Consider the following 24,069-nt stretch of genomic DNA (forward strand, 5'->3'; position numbering starts at 1 on the left):
TTAGGTCACGATACAATATTATCACGATGCTTAGGTCACTATACAATATTATCAGAATACTTAGGTCACGATACGATATTATCACGATACTGTGATATGCTGCGTATTGCGATACCATATATTGCGATATATTGCGATATATTACCTTTTTTCAACTGCAAATGATGTCCCCAAAGGAAAACTGTGTCAACATGTTTTATCTAATAAGTAACTCTGTATAATTTGCGATGCGTGGATGTCCCGGGCAGAGAGCCAGTTATGCGCTGCTCTCTGCCCGGGACTGCAATGTTTGCCCTGGTGTGACTTCCGTGTACTGCTCTAGTTTGGAGAACGTGAGACAGCAGTCGCCAGTCCTCTGTGAGATATTGTGCTGTTATAGTCACATAGGAATCCACTGCGCTTGACGTCAACGCATCGCAAGTTAATGCAACTCTTTCTGCTGTACTCAAAGATTCCTTAACTTCAAGCTTCACTTCTCTGTAGAGCTTGGGCACAGCTGTGTCTGTGAAAAAACACCGCGACGGAGTCATAAAATCGCATAAATCGCATGTGTCATATCCATGTCCTTCTTCCCTTCCTTGTTAAAAAAATTCTAAATAAGTCCAGACGTTTGATTTAAACGCGGACGCCGCATTTCTGATTTCTTTCTCCAATGTCTCCATCTTTGTTTCGACCAACTTCTTACAAATCCCGCTGACCCGGGACCTCTGCTGACCTCACCAGAAAACAACTCAGCACCATCTAGTGGACTGAAAAAGCAATTGATTTTATTATTCTAGTACCAAAAAGTTTAAATAAAAGATCGATACTTGGCTTCCATGAATACAATATCGCCACGCAAAATATCGCGATACTATGCTGTATCGATTTTTCCTCCCACCCCTATTAACGTCACACACACGCACACACAAAGACTGAGAAAAGATACTCCCCCCCCTCTAGAGACCATACAAGAATAAATCTAGACGATCACAGCTGAGTAACACATTGCTTTAAATGAAGACGCCATTATATCAAACAGTGACCCACAGCGTGGGCAGCGTCTTTGATATGTGACACCGAGTTAATGAGATATCAAGTATGAGGTGCAACACCTCAGTTTATTAAACATCTTGATCATTGACTGAAATGGCGGAGACGCATAAACATGCGACAAGCTTCCCCCTGCAGCTGGCTTTGCGTGTGGATGTGCTTATCACTGCTTGGAAGGTGTTCACGTGAGTAAATGCGTTGGTGTATAAAGCATGCTGCTTATGGACGTGCGCTGTGTTTGTTTGTGTGTGTGTGTGTGTGTGTGTGTGTGTGTGTGTGTGTGTGCGTGCATCCGCGTGTGTGCACATGCATATAATTGTGTGTGAGTGATACCAGAGATAGCTCAGACACTGACCCGTTCTGACATGTAATATTGTTCTGCTGCAGGAGATCCAAACTGTGGATCCAAAATCCACAGTGCACAGGAAGCACCAGTGACAGAGAGGAGTAAGAGGTTTATTGAGGAAGAGAAAAGGCCCAAGAGAAAGAGCGAGAGAGGTAGAGGGAGAGCAGCATGAGGAGAGCGAGAGAGAGAGAAAATGACACTGAAGGGAAAAAAAAATGTATCGAGTTCTTAACCTCACCGGAATCAAATATAGCAAAGGGACGAGATGGAAGAAGACAAACACATCCAAATAAATCAAACGGAGACAGAGCACAAAAGATGTCCGAGTCTCACTGACTCACGGGGTCTGTAATCACATCATGGCCTTCCAAATAGCCTGCAGCTTGAAATTACTATTCCAGGTATTGTGTTCACTGGCTTCCAAATATATTTGTCAGTCTGAAAAGAAATCAGAACAAGTTGAAAGTCTTCACCGAAGGGATTTTTAAGGTAATTGTCTCCTAGCCGTTAAGTGTTTTACAGGAAAGCCAGGCTTAGTTTATGAATCTCCTTTTAGCAGACCTTGTGAAAAGCGGCTGAGAACAAGTGATCACTTAGCCTTTGACATATCTTTTTTTCTTTATGTGACAAGCTCCAATGTAAAATTATATCTTAGCAATTTTCTCTGAAAGGACGTACTTAACGTAGAGGAAGATAAAAGCGTTTTTTGACTGAGTAAATTGAAGTCAAGTTTTCATTCAAAGTACTGTGTTCAGGCATCATTAAATAATGCAATTTGAGTTTCAATGGAGGTTTAAACATGCAATCAACCATGCCAACAGTGTCACTGGTGGTGCCACTGCAGCAGGAAGAAAACATCCACTTCTGTTAATGCAGCTGTGAGAAGGGGACGGACATCAGTGTACCACTAGAGTGCACCCTGTAGCCTTCAACACAATGTAGATGAATAAAAAACTGACAGAGAGACAGAGGGTGCAGAGAGGAAGAATAGAAAGAGAGGTGGAAAAGGAAATAGAAGAAATATAAAGAGGGTGGTAAAAATCGAGGGGGGAAAAAAGAACAGTGTCAGAACATAGAAGGATAGTAGCGCAGAGGTTTTACAATTTTCCATGGTGCAGTGAGAGACATAGCAGGGGAGAAAAAACCCCCACCAAATCCAGAGAGAGACATTTTGAAGAAAGAGTCTGCCTCCTTCTTGCGGTCTCCGTCATTGCTGCTGTGCAGTGTTTGCTGCAACTCTGGAGGTGTCACCTCTGTCATGTAGAATTTATCCATGAAAACCAAATCCTCTCTTCATCGTGCTTACGACCAGCCCTTCATCCAGCTCCGTCTCCTGTCACCCCTCCCTGCTCACACTCTGCTGCCATAGCGAAGCAACCTTATTTATATGAATTACCCATCACAGAACATTCGGTGTCAGTGGCTTTAACAACCATGCACCTTTTAAAGCTGCACTTGGCAACGTTATTAAACATATTTCTTCTCATATTTGCCAAAGTGAATTACATATTAATCATCCCTATTACTTAATACAATTGTGCCAGGCTTGCTTGTGTGTAATAGGTTGATAAACCAAGGGACATAATTTGCACCAAATCCTCCTTTTAAGCCGTGGATGAGGTGATGCAATCTCCAGATCATTCCCCTCTTTGGTCTGACGCTGCATTGGCCACGCTAGTCAACGAGCAAACAGGTGCGATACATTTCCAAGCATGATGTCTATCAGTGTCTCTGGCCATGCACTTATTGTTGAGCATCACGCAGACTCTGAGAGCTCTGTCAGCTCCACCTCACGCTGGAGGCTCAGCTGATCCCCTGGAAATTGCTGTTGCTGTAGTGATACCACAGTCACCTTTTAGCTGCTCTGTGGACGCTGTGATGTGGCACGGATGTGTACACAGGGTGGAACTGATTTTTGGCACCACTCCCTGTAGCCAATCAGTGGAAAACTACATTGATTCCGTTGGCCTGGCATACTGTATGGTGGTGGATATCATTAAAAAAGAAACACACTGTTCTCTCATATATTGCAATGATGACATTTTGTGTTTGAATTCGGCAGCCTGTCCAGCAATGTCAACAAATGGCACTGTGAGGACATTATCCTTCTGCGCTGCTGTGACAGTGACCGAGCTCCATGCTCACCTCACTTTTTTTATTCCTTCAATATTGATGTGTCAAAGTTGCAATATTTTAGGATTTTTACATACGTAAAGCAATGTGACAGTTATAATTGATTGAGAAATTGCTAGTATTTAAAACTCATGGATACTCTTTAATATGCGAGTTAAAAATGTCACTCTGTGTTGATCACAAAAGATTTCGTGAGCTCTGCATTAAAGAGATCAACATTTTTATACAGGACTTAAAATTACACTTTATGTAATATTATGACTTTTTAATAGTTGTATTCTATAATTTTTTTTTAAAAAGATGCCTGAATTGGCATGCCAAACGTGTGTGTGTGTGTGTGTCTGAAGTTGCTGGTGTCGAGTTATGAGTATGAATTCATTCTTCTTCTTCTTAATTTACACACACATAGCTCTGCTTTGCAATAAAAGTCTGATGTGCATGATCCTGGACACACTACCAATTAGTTATATGTGCTCAATAAACACCTCTGCCAATGAGCAACATATGTGAGTGAGTGTTTATAGTTGTGTGCTTATATGCTGTTATGTGCTGCATTCATCACATCATTTAAAAAAATACCACCAGCCACTTTAGTCACTCCTCCCAACACTTCCAACGCCTCCGATGCTGGCTTCAGTTCAAGTCTAATATATTCTAGAAGGAGGAGGGATAAAGTGAGACCCTCACTAGAGGAGAGAAGGGCGATGCAAACAGAAAGCGGGTTGCGTGCAAATGAGATGCAGCAGTCAGATATTTATGATGTTGGGTAATTACTGAGGGAATTAAGTATTTTACCATGTGCGCGTTGTCCGTGTATCGTTAACATCGTTTAGATGGATTTATCCCTTATCAAGACAGACGACCCGGCTGAGCTGTATATCAAAACAGGAATGAGGCTGAGCTGTGTACGATGAGATATAAGGTATACCTGAAGAATATCCAATTTCCATATATACATATATACATATATATATATATACTCTTTATTTTCTCCATGGGGAATTTTGACTTGGATTCTACAAAGCTGGACCTGTCAACGCATATCAGCACACAACACCAGCAAACGGAAAACATTAAGAGTACACAAAAACACAAGCCTGTGGTTATCTACCCCACTACGGCCTCTGTACCCTCTTATTTTAGGCTACTATTTATTATTAATTACAGTACCATAATTTGCCGTATGTATCAAACACAGTATGACTTTTTTCTGTACCGATGTGAGGGTCCTGGGACATATTGTAAAGCCCTCTGAGGCAAATTTGTGATTTTGGGCTATACAAAATATAAAGAATTGAATTGAATTACTGGTATCATTATATGTGCAAAGCAATGCGACATAATTTACTAGCTGCCTATGTTATTCAGTGACAACCGCACCTGCACCCAGCGTGCTGTCCCTTTGTCACATGACTTGTTTTTATGATTGGTTTGGACATATTAGCATAAAGTTGGCCAGCAATGCTTTCAAGTGAAATTGCTCTCTGGCAATTCTTGTGGTGCGATCAAACCACGAGATTCACCTGGTTTTCAGGGCAAATGTCACCTTATACCATCAAATATGTTCAAGTGAAGAAAACAGCAAATGTTGATAAGTTAGAATTCAAAATGGATCCCCTACCCCCTGCTGTATTCATTGCAGAAAAGAGGCTTCATATGATTGTTTAACCGTAAGTCGAATTACAACAGTATCTGAAAGATATGTAATACTGTAGATATTTAAAAACACTAAATACAAGTTGGATTCAAAATAATATCAGTCATCGATGTGACAACCACGGAGACTCATTTTGCCACTCGAAAAATCGTTGATTTTTACAATACAACCAAATGAAGTGTGTTGACAAGGTCAAACGTTGACAAATGATGGCTTGAATGAAAAGTCTTTGCTCAGAGTAGTGAATAATTGCTTTGATATTGCTGTCATACTGCACCTGGTCCCCCGTATGCAAAACACATCACTGTAGTCATTCGACTCCAATGATTGTTTTACTAACCACGGTGATTTTACACGTGTCAACGGCGCTTTGTTTGGAAGTGACAACTAATTAAAAAGGTAAAGACCTACCTTGCGGATGCCTTCTTTGGACTCCTCGACATTATTATCTCCTCCTCCGGTGCGGTTAATCATCCGCCACATCTGGGAGTACATGGGATCTCTCTCAAAGGGGTTCATAGATTTGGAGCGCACCTGGTCGTACACGGCAGAGTCCAACACTGTACCATAAGGCAAATCTGTCTGCTTGGATAAGTCCTGGAGGGACCTAGAGAGAGACAAGTTGTGACAAGGGTTAGAATTCACATTGTTTCCATCACTGAAAGCACCATGCAGCCTCTGCCTGAATGATCAGCACCACATCACACATGGGGCTCAGTTCATCCACTGGGTGTTACTGTGTAATACTAGAGCCACCTTTTAGCTGTTCGTTTTTTAACAGCATGCTCTCTGTGCAACAAGCTCCCACAATGCACTACACTGCTATCTCATCTGCTGCAAGGACGAGACTTCCTAAACACGGCTTTGGAATGAACAGCCTGTCCAACAAATGAGAAGTTGATCCGTCTGTACTTTGTCGGCCCACGATAATGAGCCAAAACCAATATGACTGCATGCCCACACATGACCTCACTTTTCTTTTCAAGCGGTGAAAAGAGCTCCAAGGGTAATTGACCTGGATTAAATCTCTTACTGTGGCGCTTCTGGCTTGGCACTCTCATGTTTGCATGAGGGGACGTGGTGAATGATCAAGCCTTTGTTACGCTCTTGGTAACTCCCAGTGATAACTGACTAGACCTAGAGAGAGGTGGGCATCGGACAGTACACAGAGCATTCCTGAAGTGGCCAGCTGCACTGTGGTCCACACTATCTCTTGTCTATAAATGAATGATTTGGATCTAAACTCCCCACGGGCCAACTGTGGGACTTGGCAGCGACATGTAATTGACATGGAATAAAAACAGAAAAATGGGAATTGGCAATGACCAACAAATGTGAGAAAAAATGAGGGTGGAAAGCTGTTATGACAGCAGCACTCACTCAGCTCTCAGCACACCCACAGGAGGGGGAAACAATCGGAGCCACAATGTGCAACCAAGGGCTGAAAAACCCTAACAAAAGTAAAATGATCCATACAAAACAGTGACGGGAAAAGGTAGCTGTTAGCAAGCTAATTGTGGCTATGCGTACTGTAGTTAGCTAAGGCACTTGGAAACATAACACTGCACAGCTTTCTGATTGATCTAAATCCCACTATAACCCAGCATGCACACTGTCAAAGTGCTTCACTTGAAGAAATGTAGTTAGCCTAAACTGACATTTGGACAAAATACTTGCTACACACGAAGGCATAGTGTCAGGATTCCATCCCACATTCTTCCTGCTGATGCTTCACATTGTAATTCCTGTATCCTCAGTTTTTCGGTTCGGCAGCTTATAAAAACTTAGTTCTGGGTTCTTTACCCTGTTGGTAGTGCATCCCACCACACAGCAGCTTTTAGGCATTTTACTGCTGTTTGTTCGCAGATGGAAGTGACAAGCAGGCACCTTCACGCAAGATAAAGCCAATGGAGAGCGAAGAATTGTTTTCCCCCTCTGGTGTGGGCGGGGCTTAACTGTGCTTTGTCTCTATATCAAGAAATAGGTAGGCAAAAATACAGACGCAGAAATGAAAAAAAACAGAAAACACAAGTCAGTCCGTCTTGTTATTTTGTTCTTATTATTTCTCTCATGTCCTTTCTCCCTCATTCATGAATCAACACCTCTGGGGGAATACACAAGCTATAGTTAATTGCAATGCAACAGTGCTTGGGTTGCTTCTCAAAGATTTTGGCCGCTGAGAAATGTAATGGAGAACCATTACAGGAACTAATTACTGTTTGTTTGTTAAATGGCTGCTACATACCACCCATGGAGTTGAGAGACTTGAGAGATTTGTGAAACAAAACATTCACACAAAAATGCTCAACATGTCCTGCTTAATGATGAACAGCAAGTGTACAGTATCTTACTTCATTAGTTCAGCTGTAATACACCCAAAGAAGCAGATTTGACAATGAGCACAAATATAAGTAGGTACTGGCGCATTATTATAAGGTTGCCCACCCAGACACACACATAAGAAATAACACATTCAGACGTTTTAGAAGTCACAGCTCTTGCGGTTTCTCTCTCTCTCTCTCTCTCTCTCTCTCTGATGCCCTCCTCAACTATCTCTCTGACCCGCTCTGAAAGAAAGAAAGAAAAAACCTTTGAAGATTTTAATGAACTTTGCCGGGAACATGAATCTTTTATTGCCGTCAATTAATCTTTGGCCTTAATAATCTCCCCTCCCCACCACTCCCCTGTGAATATGCACGCCTGTCAGCACACTCTTTGACCAGGATTCCCCCTTTGTGAATTGGTTTCACTGGGTAGTAACTCTGGGCTTGTTATTTAATGGTGTGAGCACGTGTGGGAGGGAGAGAGAGCGGGTGAAAAATGTCATGTCAGATGAGTTTAGATTTTCTAGAGACAAAAAAAAAAAGTCCAGATAAAAACGTGTTAATAGTGACTCAACCTCTGCAAATGCTGCCAAATTGGAAAAAGAAAACACAATCTACTACTTAGAGGTGTAAATATTAGAGGGGAAATATGTGCTGCAGGTCTCATATGATTGCAATCATCATACTTTGATATCTCTAAAAAACAGAACATCCTGTACAATAGCTACAATTTTGTTGATTGAACACTTAAATATTGTTATAAAAAAACAGCCCCTGCTAAAATGAACTTGTGTGATGTTTACTTCATATGCCTTGTTTTTCTAAGGATATATGAAGGGACTGGGTCTCATTTAAAGAGCGGAAATTTGGACAAGTGGACAAAAACAATGACAGCATTAGGGGTGTTTGCGGTAATTCATCTTTAATAAAACACTATGAAATGTCTGGATTTTAATTAAAAACAAAACACAGCCATTGGTTGCCTCCAAATGTATTACTCTGTGTGTTTTCTAATGGAGGTATGCATATATGAATTATGTGCTTAATTATCTTTTGGGTAATGTTTTGTGTGAATCGAATGTGTGCATGTGTTGGCACACACTTGCTTTTCTGTCCTGTGTGTATGCTAGCTCATTTCGCAACCAATTATTTACCCCTAAGCAGCCCAATGAGCAAGTAAATGGAGTGAATAGCAGCTGAATGTATCCTGTGACAAATACTAAGTGTGTGTGTGTGTGTGTGTGTGTGTGAGAGACAGAGTGAGTGAGTGAGTGAGTGAGTGAGAGAGAGACAGAGAGAGAGAGAGAGAGAGAGAGAGAGAGAGAGCGAGAGAGAGAGCGAGAGAGAGAGAGAGAGAGAGAGAGAGAGAGAGAGGTGAGGTATAGATTCATTTCATGTTAATTAGTGTAGTATGCATGTGTGATCTCTGGTTGTCCCTGCATACAGTATTTGGTGATCTGGGCGTCTTTGTTGAAAGCTATTGATTTTACAATACGCTAAGGAATGCTAATAAACTCCTTTAAAGAGCATATATATATATATATGTAGACAATATATTATTTCTTTTTTTAAAGCAGTTTTTAATAAATCTTTATATTTAGCTGGAAAGACTCGGGTTGCTATGCCACTTCATGTATAAGTTAAGAGGCAAATCATTCCATTCGCGGAGAGTCAAAGGCTGGCCTTTTGTTTTATCAGAGGCCAAAAGACAAAGAGTATCTTGGCTCTGTTAGTCTGTGGGGAAATTCATTTGGGTACAGGCACTAGAGCCTTGATCAGTTCATTAACTTTTTACAAATGGCTGTCGACACACTGCAGACATCTGAGCAACCTTGAACAACAAGCAATCTGCGCGGACAGAAGCCAAAACCCAAAGAGTTATTCTTTTTCCCCAAACAATGAAAATAGTTAAACATGGTCTTCAGAGTAAGCTAGTTACATTTAAAGGCTATTAAAAGTATTTAAAGGCAATGTTATTATTGATTATTGTTTTCTATATGTTATTGTTGGTCAGGCTGAAGCAATGTCATTATGTGTTGCTATCTCTTCAGTAGATAATTATGTTTACTACCCGACTGTTAAGACAGTAAATGTCATTATTCTATTATTCGTATTCTATTATTCTGTGCCATTGGAACAGTTATATTCCCCTTCTCACCAACAGAGGGCGATAAAGTGATAAAGTCCATTAGAAAACATGCAGACTTCAAATGAGCTGCTGACCAAAGCACACATAAGCCCTAATTGACTTTATTGGCATCATTAGCAACCATAACTTATGACACCCGCTGCGATGGATTCAGCCAGGAAAGGAGGCGTTTTATCCTCAAACACTTCATCCGTCTTTCAATTTTCCCATCCTGACCAATTCTTCCGCTCCATCTCACTCCTCTCTCAACGGGTGCCACCTGCTTTTCTCACATTTGTACCCCTCCAAAATCCATTTCTCATCTTAACTCATCACCACGGCCAAAACCCTTCCTCTCGCTCTCTCCGTTTTCACGCTTCCCTCCACTCTCCTTTTTTTCTTCTCTTTGTTCCCTCCTAACCTCTGCCTCCCTCCTCTCTTCATGTCTTAATCCGTCTCATCTTTTCTTCCACCTAGCTCCTCTCTTTATTTCCACTTTATGAAGTTTTGTCTCTCCCTCTTTCTCTTTGTATGTTTCTTACTTGCTCTCTCTCTTTGCCACTCCTCACAGCCATCCCTGACTGTTTTCCTGAAGGATTCACACTGAAATTGAGGGAAAACATCCAAGCGTGAAATAGTCCAGTGAGGGTTCTGAATGCTCACTTGTTATTTCATTTCCAGGATGAAACAAGGGCATTAATACTTAAAACCCCCTGTCTGTCCTGACTGCTCACTCAGACACGAAGATGAGCGATGCCTTCATCCTTCCTGGCCTCCTCTTCCTCTCCGTGCATTTGCTTGCTTGCTCTTTTCCATACTTAATTAATTCACTCTCTCAAACTCTTACTCACAAAACCATTTGCTCTCGATCCAATCTGCGTAATATGTTAATCAAGTATCCATCAGATAAAACTGCATGCTAATCACAACATCACGATCCTCCTTTTTTCCTCTCTCGGCTAACTCTCTCCATCGCTCCGTTGAGGTTTTGTCGTGCTTTGCGAGGACTCTAAGTTTGTTTTGGGTATCTTCGCTCTCACCACTCACCCCACCACCCATCTTTGGAGACCCAGGGCCATGTGGCTGCTGCTGTTTAGATGGTAATTATGCCACTAATGACCCCAGAAGAGTCAACACATTAAAGATAATGCATTAAAATTTATGGAAATCCTTAATTAGCTCAATGGATACTGAATGAGGCGGTAAACTGTGAGGCACTCATTAATGACAGCAAATTTGAGCGAAAAAAAAGCTAAAACAATAAAGGAAAAGGAAAACAAGTAAATAGATTCTTTCCACACAATTTCCAAGAGACTAGACAGAAGGAAATGGAATAAAGGGGAGACAAACAAAAAGGAGGTCTGCCAAAGACAGAAAAGAGATGGAAAAGGAGAACGTAGAGACAAACTGACAGAAACAAATGAAGACACAAATAGTGATGAGATTTAGAGAAATAAATGTTGTTTATTCCAAAGCCAAGCACAATTAACTGTGGCACTGCCGGGCATAGCGGATGCTTCGGCATGCTGATTAGTCCAATGAGAGATGAGGGTTTCCTTGTGCCACCAGGAGAGAAGCACTCTTCTTACTTCACACTCATTCTCTCTCTCTCTCTCTCCTGATCTTCCTTACCTTCATCACTGGACACACGCACACGCACACACACACACACACACACACACACACACACACACACACACACACACACACACACAATGATAGATCCAAACTTGAGGCAGACAGGAAATTACTATCCTGCAATGGGGTGAAGAAGGAGGGGAGGAAGGATGGAAAGGATAGGAAAGTAATTGTGTGTGTGTGTGTGTGTGTGTGCGTGTGTGCGTGTGTGTGTGCGTGTTGCCTCTCATGCATTACACCTGCCTGGTAGAATGGATTTCCGCACTGAGCAAGAATCAAGCACACTGGGGAAGACCGCAGTGTGTCTCTGTGTGTTAGAAACAATTAGTCATGCACCCACAGCTACACACAAACTCTATGGTGAATAGGCGTGTGTAAGTGTGTAAGCATAGATGCACGCATACATACGTTTTGCGCTTGTACATTTAGTTCAGGGGTTTCAGTTCTCGTATCACGACGCTAATGTCAAAAGAACTGAGTTTTTCAGAAATCAAAGCCACGGGACCACATTGTGAAGCCGGCATGGTTGATACCACTGACAGCCGGGGTCAACATCTGTTGGATACTTACTGTATGGAGTTCTCTATGCGCGAGATGGTGAGGAAGGCTGCTAGGTTAGCGGTGTACGAAGAGATGACAATAAGAGCAAACATCCACCAAACGCCCATCATCATCCTTGTAGCTAGAGTGGTGTAGGGCACCTCTCCACCTAGACAGAAAGAAAGACATAAAGAAAGGTAAACAAATGCTCTTAGCTGCAGGAGAAAAAGCTGTTAAAACAGCAAAGCGCACCCTGAAAGATTATGTTTGGATTAACTGATCTGATCTGATGCTTTGGCACAGATGTGATCTTCACACGGCTGCATTAAGTGGGAGGCACTGCAGAGAATTTAATCTTTGCTCTTCTAGAAAGACATCAAAACAACACATCTCTGAGGTACGATATTATTTATATATTGCGGTAAAGGTGCAGACTGCGTTTAACTCTCTGGAAATGTGTTAATATACAATCAGTCTCAAAACGGCAGCAGGCATAACTGTTTGGAGAGAAGTTAAAAAATGTAACCTGCCGTTGCAATAAATTCTCCTGACAACCGTCTTGATCAATCTGAACTGAATGTGTAAATGCTCGCCGGGCCCTCCCATTAGGATTTAATGCTGCCTGGAGCACATTACAATAAAAAGTGGCTTGTCCGTCTTCAAACATAAAACCTCTTTATCCCCGTCTTGTGTTATAAACAGCTTTAGGGGCCTTGTCCTCTGAAATCGTGTTGTGCTACAGTAAAAAGCTAACTGCCTCTGCTTTCTTTGAGCTTTCAAACATGGCTGTCACTCTAACCCTTCGCTGAGAAATAATCCATCTATTTGTGTATTAGCCAAAAAAGAAAAAAGCCCACGTGCATCTTTTTTTATTTTTTTTATTGTGCTCAGGTAGATTGTGGGCTAGCCTTTCTGCAAGCTTATTGACAATCATGCATACACAGATTTAGGTGTGCATACCAAATATGCATACACATTCGCACAGAGTACTGATTGATTTGCAGCCAGTGAGCTCTTCCTCACTGCCTTCATTGAAGTGGGTTAGAAATTACCCCCATTCATCCTTGTAGCAGGGGTTCACTGTTACATCGACTTAGACCAACAGACGACGCTCTCCTTTCTCCCACTTCCTCTTGTCCAGACTGTATAATATCTTTGATACCCACCTAATCCCACGTTCCCTTTATCTCAAGCCCCTTCTCATTCTCCATTGTAGTTCCTGCTTTTCCCCATCTTCCTTTCAGGCCCTTCCTGCATTGCTTACAGCATTTGATTTCATTTAAATGTGTTATCTTGCTGCCTCCTTCTCTCTGGTTTTACAGTATCTTTCCCCGACAATACATTTGCGGTTGACATCGAGTTTTTACCATGAGCCCGAGGGCAGAGTAATGTGTAGCGCTGTACTATAGTCAGTTCAAATAAGCCCTTTGCATGTTTGCCTCCATTCACAAGTTGCGGCTAAAAATGTGGGGAAAACACCAGCCATGCTCCTTTCATCCTTTTATCCAAGGTGCTTAGAGGGTTGCGCTCCTGTCGCGCCTGCTGTTACTAAGCAACCAAAACGTGTGCGCTGCGATGACGATGATGAAGTTGCGGTTATTTAGCAGTAAGTCTCACTGACTAAACTAAACAAAGTCAAAAAAAAAGAAAGATAAATGGATTTCCAGCACCGTAAATCCCTCACAGTAGCTTTACTGCTCGATTTGCCTGAGACAATATGGCTGACCTTTCAACCGCATCTGGTTACATAGTAGTTAGAGACAACATTCTCTGTTGTATATGGATTAATAAGATATTTTTTTACTTTATTTGAAATAGTTTTTAGAGAAAGATAATAGAAATACAAGCAACAAATATTATTCGATAAAGTTCATGCAGTTAATTATTCATGAGAAATTACAGCAGATATTCCACCTTTGTTTCCAAAAGTGTCCAAATATATGCCAAATCGTGACTGCAAAATCTTGGACTTCAATAGCTTCTTAAACAGGACCTTTGTGAATTATTCCACCAGCAAAAGGGTAATATTTGAGGATTTGGGGCTTCATACCAGCAATACTCATGACGGACCAATTAAGTTACCAGAAAGAAAAAAAAACAAAACAAAAACTATTGTTGAGTCTCAGTACAACGTTCATGTTGATTTCTGGCTCCAGAAGTGACTTTTATAAAATATTGAATAAAGCTGGGAAAATTACATCTGAATGTCCCAAAATTTTTAGTTGGTAAGACTTTGGTTCCTTTCAATGTTTTATAGATGCTCTCTGTCCCTGGACAATGTTTGAATCAAGGAAAGGTCATGTTGTGTGTGTGTGTTTATGAGAGAGAGAGAGCGAGAGAGAGCGAGAGAGAGAGAGAGAGAGAGGGTACCATCTTTGCAAGATATTATATAAAAACGTGGATTTATGACGCTCAATAAAACTAACCTAAGAGAACATTGAGAGGTGGGTTGAAAAGGCCCTTGAAATGGTTTACTTGAAGACTGGTCTGGCATTGATTTTTAAAGTGCCAAAATGTCAGAAACGTCCAGTTTACTATGGACTCAGACATCGGCTCTAGAATTGTTGATAAAATAGGGTGCACAATAGTTAATGTTCCTGTCACGCTGTCAGTGTCTGTCTCACTCTATGTTCAAGTTAGTAAACACAAAAGATAGATCTTTTCGCGGTGCAATTCTTTACCTTTCAATAACTCCTGTTGGCCATTTAGGTGAGCCATAGTCAGCGTCACAAAAAGACTGCATCTTCACGGAGAAAGCTGAGCCAAAGGGCCCCTAGCTTGGAAGTTAAAACTAAATATCCATAGTGGTGCCATATAGAGACATCTTCCTTTTGTCAAATAAATGACAAATATCCAATATATGAAATATCCACTTACAGTCACGCATCACTGATCTCCTACAACCGTTGTATGAACAGGGTACTGTCAAACAGGGCATTGTGCTATCAACCCATCTCTCATATTGTCCTACATACTGTGCTCTTTCAAAACGCTTTCATTCAGAGGAATATACTCCGATGAATGTCACCATTGAGGGAGAAAAGCGGCAGTCAGCGACCCTTCGAGTTGGTGAGCCATTGAGTCATTAGTATGTATGTATGTGTGTGTGCCTTTTGTATCTATTAAAAATACATTTCCCAGAAGTGACTACAGCAGCACTATGAGTGTCAACGACAACATGAAGAGACTGCACTGATCTTTCCATGTTCAAATCCCAAATCAAAACCCACCTCTTCAGAACTGCTTTTAATGTGTGATGATTTTAATGTAAAGTGTCTTTGAGTATTCTGAAAAGCGCTTGATAAATAAAATGTGTTATTAATTATTATTATTATGAAAGCATGCTGTGTACTAGAAGTCTGTGACGGAGCAGCCCTCAAGGCCACTTCTGTGTAAGTCTGCTACTTACACACAACCTAAGCATTGTCTGAACTCACGGTAGCATTCACAGTGACCCGGAGACACTGCCATCTTTAAAATAACATGCTTTCAGATTAGGCCCAGAAATCTTATTGGCTGTTAAGGAGCGATGGCCTCTATAACCTGAACCATCAGATCACTCAACAGATAAAAGGAGATTGTTTTGACAACAGTCAGCATGCATTGTCAGAATAAAAAAAAAATGTAAAAAAAGTGTAAACCAATGTTGCTGTGTCTAAACTTTTGAATGTATTTTTCTTGACTTTCAGATCTCCATTAGTGTTCCTAAAGGAGATCCTGTCTCTTTCTTTTGATTGTGAGCTGTACAAGTTTCTTTTAACAGGAGTGAGATTATCGTCTTTTTTTAAAGTCATCTAATATCTTTTATTAGTGATGCTGTGTTTAAAATAAATATGGTTACATACAAAAATGTAACAGCTGTCCAGTGCCACTACACTACTACACAAACTGCAGCAGTCTCCAACTCTTGGCCTGCTAAGCAGTTTGGCAAGTAATTAGTCCTTCCACCTCTTTCTAATCCTCTCGTTTTTTATTAAAGATTCTCTCAGACATTGCCTCCATCTCCTGTTTCATTTTCATCTCGCGGCCTTTTGGCTCATGTAGCGAAATGAACACACAAACACAGATGAGTGTGTCACTGAGTCACAGAGAAAAAAAAGAACAAGTTGTAGAATAAAATTGACTAATGGAGGGAAAAAAAGAAAGTACAATCTTGTAGTGTTCAAAAATTATAATGATGTTAAGATTTAATCTGAATTAACTTGTTTCAACCAAATTACCATAATACAGGTATCAGGGTAATGCGGTTTATAGGATAACACGTATTATTGAGAGTATTTAATTTATCTTGATGGTAATCCCACAGTGGTAAAACCATGTGGTAAAATCCGGGTCTGAAAAGAAGCCAATGTGGAAGTGCCTTAAACCTGCATTCTTCCTAATGACCAGCAGGGGGCGACTCCTCTAGCAAAAATAATTGTGATTGTATAGAAGTCTATGAGAAAATGACCCTACATCTCACTTGATTTATTACCTCAGTAATCATTGTAAACATGAGTTCATGGTCTCAATCGCTAGCTTCAGTCTTCTTCAATATACCATGAAGTTCATTTGGTAAATTATGGTCCTATTTAGAGTCATCAGTGTGTGTTAATTGTAATATTTTGGTAAAAATGTTTCAGAGTTCGGTTGTACTTAGCTTTACCCACTTGTGTCACTTTTGGTTGCGAAAAACAAGATGGTGGCAGCCAAAAAAACAAAAATGGCGACGGCCAAAAGGCCCAATTTGAGGCTTCAAAACAGTACTCTACAACCCAATTGGTGACATCACGGTAACTGCACCCACTTTTTATATACAGTCTATGGTTAAAACTACTTTGACTATCCAGTAACATAATGTACAGAAAAGAAACATGGAACATTCACTAACACTTGGTTCACACACAAACACACACACACATCTGCTGATTATGGAAGCTGCCCAAATATCTAGCAGGAACATCAGGTCCTCAGATGTGAGAGCACTGGACACAACTCTCATCCCTCAGTCTTGGGAAAAGCTAATCAGAGAGGAACATGATTGGGCCAAAACGCCGTTGATCCTGAGTGTACCCGTGCAGCAAATCTGATGGGGTGACTGAGAGGCACAAGACATTTGGTGCAGAATGTGGTACATGGTGCAGCACAGAGACTTTTTTTAGTGGTGGTTGTAAGACAATTGTTGTCTTTGTTACTTTTGACTCTTTAAGTTGAGTCTGCACTTGATCAGGGTTAGTGCTCGGGGCAGGGGCCTGTGGTCAGGGTTACCGGTGCCTTCTGGTGTCTGAGCATTGTGAACCTTTAGCGCACTAATGATCTTTCAATTGTATTGGGAGGAACTACAAATCCCAGCATATTCTACGTTATTACTACTTTTTTTGATTACTGGCATTTCTTGGTTAAGTTAAGGCCCAAAAAAAAAGTCTTACAGTGGCAACAAACATTCATTATAATATACAATGAATGTTTAATTATATATAATTATTCATTATGCATTTATCATTTTGTTGGTTTGGTATTTTGTATTTATTGTGTGCATAAAATGACTGAATAATGTATCATATAGAAATATTTCTACCAGCATTTATCAGATTTTTATAAATGGATCACCTGCTACAGCTTTCCAGTATATAACAGTAATTTCAAAGTGCAACATGAATCATCTGACTTCAGATACAAAACAGCCATTGTTTTTTTTAATAGAAAATCTGCGTTACAACCCTGCATTGAAGAGGGGCAAGTGAGCATTACAGCAGCCTAATGGAGAGGTTTATCTTCTCCACATTTTAGTGTAAATGAGACAAAAGGGGGTCAACTGCTGGAAGAAGTGGACGGACAAATTGGTGATAAGGACTAGCTCTGTTATTCTGCATGGCCTATAGGCAATGGCCGCTACCCTCTTCACTGCACGCTGTCAATGTCAAACAAGCACCTTGAGTCACTATTATTGTGCTGAAGTGTGGTGAGAGGTGCTTGAGGCGTCCACTTGGGCAGACTTGTCGCTTTGTAATCTGATCCTACAACTGCATCAGCAGCAACGTGTTTTAATAATAAATCCCTCAGGCTCTCTCTGCTCTCCTTTCCAAAACTTTCTACAACTTTAGACAGTGAGGAGGGTTCATGGTGTCTGTCCACGAATCCACTTCTATCAAATGTACCATCATTTTTTTAAATCTACATTCCCGCTGCCAACCGTTCCGAGGCTCCTCTTCAAAGTTACAGAATCACACTCCAGTTATTCTTGGATGAAAGAATACTAGAGCGGTTCATTAGAGCTTTTTCAAATGAGGAAAGGAGAGTTGGAATATGTTCAGCTGATGTCAGCTCCCAGTTGGAATAACTGCAATCTTGCCACAAAGTGATGTAACTGTTTTTTTTTGTTTTTTTTACTACAATTCGGACACTTTTATTCTTTCACAGCCCTGAAAAGTGTCTTGCTAAAGGACATTTTGGCAGAGTTGTACAGTGTTAGATTCACAACAAAGAGGTGATAAACCACCTGCAGGTTGGTCTGTGTGAGCATCAGGCAAGACCATAGTGTTGGCACAATGAAGTACAAATCAGAAGCAGACATGTCAAAAAAGATTTGAAATTGCAGGTTCTATTTTGAAAGATGAATCACAAAACCAATTCTATAGATCCAGGACGCAACAGGCGTAAGAGCTGGGTGGAGTGGAATATAAATCGCAAGCCTCTCAGTCAGTGACATTAGTCATCTTGTATGTTTAAACCAATCCCAGCGGTGGTTGAACACGCCGGCTTCTCCAGAACAAACATGCGGTATTAAAGAATGTGCGGAGGACTTTTTGACTGAATCTACATTTCTTGGGATATTGAATTCCTGGTCATGTCACAGCATTTTTCCATTGCACATTTCTATTTGTAACTCAATGATCCATACAGATGCAGTTACTGACAGCTGCTGACTAGCTACAATGAAATTAGAACAATACAATGCAGGCTACTAAAGCAGTGGTGGATGACGGATACAGTACTGCTATCTATTGTTCTTTTATCATTCTTTAGCTTTACAGGCTGCTGTCCTTTACTCATCACTGCATTCTTGCTATGGTCACATTTAACTACCATTTAACTAAGCATTCTAATGCCAATCTATATAATTAAATCCAAGAATGTTCATTCATCATTCTTCTTTAGTTGCGGCACTTGGTGCTATGCACATGCATACCAGGCAAACAGCAGTTCATGGTCAGGAGCCAACACGCGGTAGCGCTGCTGTCAGAGAGTAGAGTCCTCTGTGATGGTATAGTGAGGCTCTCTGAATCTGAGATTATTATATAACTCAAAACACAAGCCCTTTGCTAAACAGTTATGACATGTTCCAAACTTTCTTCTGCTGTCTAAAGAACCTCACACAATATCCTTTGCCAATAACGCAATTCATAAAAAAAAGCAGGTCTTTATATATTTTGTTTTTAAAACATTCAAGACAGCTTTTCACTCAGAATTCTGTGGAGATGGTTTCTCAGAGCCTTTAGTCTTAAAGCAAAAATAATGATGCCTACAGTCTTTCAAACTGTACAAAGACAGGAGGCTGTTCAAAGCAACAGCATCTCATTAAAGAAACAACTTCTTATCAAAGAGCAAAAATATTCCATCAAAAGTCAAAAGTTAAATATGCTTAGTCATACTCTATGATCACGTTGTATAACTTTTCTACTTTGAGTGAAAGGGGCAGAAAGAACATAGAAACAGGAGAAATAAGATGTTTTCCGCACAAGAACAACCGTTTTAAGTTACAACCCTGTTAGAGTCACTTGAAGTGGAGAAAAACACATTTCAACTGAACAAATTATCTGTGCTTTAGCAAACACCCTAATCTCTAATATCTGCAATTATGAGTTATGTAATTAACCCTTTCTCCAGGCAACATAATAATACAAAAGTGTGCATGCGTGACACTGATTATATCAAACTGTTAGCGATAACCAGGTTTCTGAGCGCATTCAGGCTCAGGTTCCCGCAGAAATAAATAGAAATAGATAATCCTCTTCATCGACAGTATTACCACATGAATGGTTTTAAATTGCAGGACAGGGTGCCACAGAATCTAGAAGAGCCTTGTTAAGAACACATTTTGGGACAGTCTGAATGATCTGACAACGATAATGTTAATCAAAAGGTAGTCTGCACTTTGGTTGCTATTGATTTCTTTTTGTTTGAGTCAACAAACTCAGAAGCTTCACGAGGTAAACAGAATCAAAGCTAAACACAAAAAGCACATAAACATGAACATATGTTTCCTTTTTTTTCTTCCTTTGGTGAAATAAACAGGGACAGCCGGAAACACAGATACAAAAATTAGTCAGTTACAGGAGCTGCATCAAACACATTCACTGTGTGTCTCCGCCTGCCTCCCTCTCCCCCCCCCCCACCATCCTTGTTGACACGCTGCAGTTAAATGTAGCCCCAGATGAGAGCAGCTTTGGAACCAGCAGTGCAGCGGGCACATCCTGTAGGAATTTATATGTATAAGGTTTTCTTGTAAAGCTTCAAATCTCACCACTAAGCAAAGCACCTCCTCTACCTCAGACCCGTCTGATGAATCGCAGGAATCACTATTTATTTATTTATTTATTTGTACCGTCTGTCCACTTCCCCTCTAGCACCCGAATCACTCTCGACTGACGGCGTCCCGGTGATTATGAACAACTTGGGAAAGACGCGTTACGGCGGTGGGTTCAGAGTGAGAGAATAGAAGGAGGGTGGAGGTGCGTCGCTCTTCCAGCACCTCTTCAAGCTCTCCATTGTAGCCGTGCTGCCTCTAATACCCCTGGCTATCAGCCAGAGCGAAGAGGGATTTTCCATGTGGTTGGCAATTTTTTCAAGCCATCAAGTGCCGCCATTATAAAGATCCAGCAGGCCAGTAATGCTGTGGATTTGAGCGAAGATGCATGAAGTATACCATTCGGAGATGCACATAATGCTATCTCTTTTCCCAGCATGCTCTCTTATTTCCTATGAGAACCTCCGACCGTCATCAAAACATGATGGAATATACAGTAAATAGATTAGAGTAGAATGATAAACAACATTACATATTCACAATTTATGTGTGCGTTTCTGAGTGTTTGCTATTAAAATAGTTTTAGGGACATCGCTTGGATTAAGATGAGAAGTGTGAAGGAAAAGAAAAAAAAATGATTAAAAGGGGAGAGGCAAGGAAATGGCAGGATTCAGATCACCCCATTCCTCTTGTGTTTGCTGACATTTGTCATCATCTAATATTCATTAGACAATTGATTGTATATTCTACTGTATTCTACCAACTTAGAAAGTTGACAAGGGATGATTATGTTAAGTCTTCAGCTCTTGTAACTTCAATTTCCAACAGCAAGAGCACTTTTAATAAAAGAAGATTTAAACTGATATACGACTGTCATTGAAAATGTTGATTGTGACAGGAGAGGTCTTGATTAGACTCAGCATAACAAATACAAAAACGCAATCAGCAACTTGGCAACCAAATGTGACCATCAACTTTTCCCCAGAATTGTTTATTTAATTTTTGTAACTTTTTGAATCAACATTTCAGCTGACAAAGTCTGCAGCACATTTCTTGTGTTTGCACAAAAAGCTCATTAAAATACAATAAATCAATATTATTTACATTTTTATTTAATTCACAGTGTATCTGGTGCAATATACTGTATATATTGCACCAGATACACTGTAGCTAAAAGCTAATTCCCACGCGTGATCCCAGACCGCCACCGCTCAGAGGCGAGCCGGTTAATTTCTCTGTGTGTGCAAAGCTCACACAAAGAGAATAAATCCATATTATTTAGCGTATGAATCATTTCCCTTTAGTTCTAAGTGTAACATGTGCTGAAGAAGTGTTGGTATTATGGTAATTGCTTCAATAAAGTTATTAATATTCATGGTTGACATATTAATATTTCATATTGGCAATGATTCACCTCTGATGTTGACAAATTGCTCTGGACTGTTGGTGGTGACGTGCTCTACATGCAGACACTCATCTATACTAACACAGTAACATACTGAATACACACGTGTATATGTTTATGAATACATGAGAGGCATGTACACACACATTACACAGACACGTGTGCAAACACAATTAAAGTCAGTTCAAGTGATATGCAAAGAGGTTGAACGCTGATTTCAGCACAATACAAAACAAAGCAGCAATCTACCACTGAAGATTACAGAACTTACAATTTCACAACTATTTTAATTTTCAATATATTTGCATATGAAGTTTCTTGGGAAGTGAAAACAGGAGGAGATCAAAGGGAAGAGAGAGCCAATTTGAGTGTGGGGAAGGATGAGGGTCAGAGAGAGAGACAGCCAAACTGGCCAGAAGACCAAACCAGAGATCATCTATGCGTGCATATGTGTGTGTGTGTGTGTGTGTGTGTGTGTGTTACACAAGTGTTTGATCTCGTTGTATGCTGGGCAAACATGCCACATCATTACTTCAGGACGCAGATGTTATACTTTCCAGTCACCTGCTACCTCGTACCTGATGTACAGAAACAAATCCACAAACTGAAGACAAACTGAGGATCTCTGTTTGCTTGTACATGTCTTTACAAATCAGTAAATCGTCCAATAACCTTAAATTGTGACTTTTGTTGTTGTTTAAACATGTGGAAAAGAAGCACATGTGCAGCGGCATTGTCACTGGTTAGAGATCCACTTTCTCTGGATTTAGGAACATATTTAAAAAAAAAAGAAAAAAAAGGGGATGGTATGGGATCCTGGTATTGATCGGTATTATTTTACCAATCAATACCACCATTGGTAAATATTGGTATTTATCTGAAAATAAAAATAAAAACAAACAAAACACTAACTTCAACATGAAATCAGAACTCTTACTGACTATAGACAACAAAACAGTTCGGTTATACAGACTCTAACTATATGAGAAGAAAGATAACAGTAATTGTAAAAGTTAGAAAATTCTACTCCATTGTGACTTTTTGGCAATTAAATTTAGAAAATAAAATCTAAATGAAATGCTGATTGCTTCGCTGCAGAACTTTTAAATATGCCAACATCTTGTCTTTCTTCATTTTATTAATATTTAAAGCATTTGATGAAAAACTTCTCATCACAAAAAGATAAAAAAAATTGTTTGGCGGCTGTTTTTTTCTGATAAGTGTCACCTTGAAATTTCTGTCTCTTCTCAGTTTGGAATTTCAACTCCCTGTCAATCCGCACTTGAAAGAACGGAGAACATTCAGAATTTTGAGCGTAACATGTCTTTAACTGCGTCTTTGCAGAGTCGACATGTTCCGATCATGACTTTAGTTGAAACCCCATAAGAGTTCAATGTGCGTAACAAGAATATGAGCTACGAGTTCAACTTGAAAAAAAAAAAAAAGATATTCAAATTGTAGAAAATCACCCTTAGGGGCAACGCTGAAATGAGGTTCTGTACTCACTGCGGTTAGCTCGTGGAAGTCGGCTCTATTTCACAAAAACGGAGCAAATTAAAAGATTGAAATGCAAATTATTCCCCCACTTAGCTGCGCTTTGGAGTGTGCTAACCATGCACATATCAGCTATGTCTGCATGTGTGTGAGAGGGTCACAGTGTGTGCAAAACAGAGAAAGACTCTTTGTGCTTATGCCTACATATTGTATATATATCTGTGTGTGTGTGTGTGTGTATTCTGGGGAAACAGATAACATTATATTTCATTTCACCCTCCTTGTCCCTATGGGAGATAGTGCAGTTCATGTTGTATAGTTCATCTGGACAAAAAGAAGACGAGGGAGTGTGTTGATTGAACATTTTAATTAATTGGAAACGGCAATTTCGTAAATCGATTTTTCCAGAAGTTTGCGTTAGGTCTCTCTCTCTCTCAATCGCTCTTAGTTGCTTTCTCCTTCGCTTTGAAATTTTGCTTTGTAATCATGATGTTGTTTTGGAAAAGAACTACAGAGGGAAAGTCAGTTGTGCACAGACAGCAGCACACTGTAGCCAAACAACCACACTTACTCAACCTCTCACCATAACAGGCACACACACTGTTCCAGTATGTGGAGCCATAAGACAGAAACAGAAGCTCAAACTTCAGAATGAAGTGTCTCCTATCACAGATGTTTGGGTGTTGGGTTTGTGCTGTATTCAAAAATGATTTATAAAAATGATATTCTCTCTTTCTGTTCAAACCCTAGCAGCAACAATGGTCTGAATAAATGTGTGTGAATGGTGCAAGAAGCACGCACCACGTCAATAGAAAAGAGACCGAGATCCTATAAATTGCATTTGGAAACTTTAAAGGAAACGTCGA

The 24,069-nt window shown here is 40.3% G+C and overlaps 1 protein-coding gene across 4 annotated transcripts in view; it reads right to left on the minus strand.

Annotated features, from left to right (window-relative positions):
• The window catches only part of grid2 (glutamate receptor, ionotropic, delta 2), a 434,148-nt gene that overhangs the window by 54,191 nt on the left and 355,888 nt on the right, over positions 1-24,069 (minus strand). For all 4 annotated transcript variants that reach the window (XM_068703404.1, XM_068703407.1, XM_068703405.1 and 1 more), the window contains 2 exons: positions 11,829-11,967; positions 5,580-5,775 (listed from right to left, as the gene is read on the minus strand). In XM_068703404.1, the coding sequence (XP_068559505.1) occupies positions 5,580-5,775; positions 11,829-11,967 (335 nt within the window). The remainder of the gene's footprint in view (positions 1-5,579; positions 5,776-11,828; positions 11,968-24,069) is intronic.

This window comes from Cebidichthys violaceus, unplaced genomic scaffold (genome assembly GCF_023349555.1).
Source record: "Cebidichthys violaceus isolate CVI_PGR_0920_01 unplaced genomic scaffold, fCebVio1.0.p SCAF_9, whole genome shotgun sequence".
Lineage (NCBI taxonomy): Eukaryota > Metazoa > Chordata > Actinopteri > Perciformes > Stichaeidae > Cebidichthys > Cebidichthys violaceus.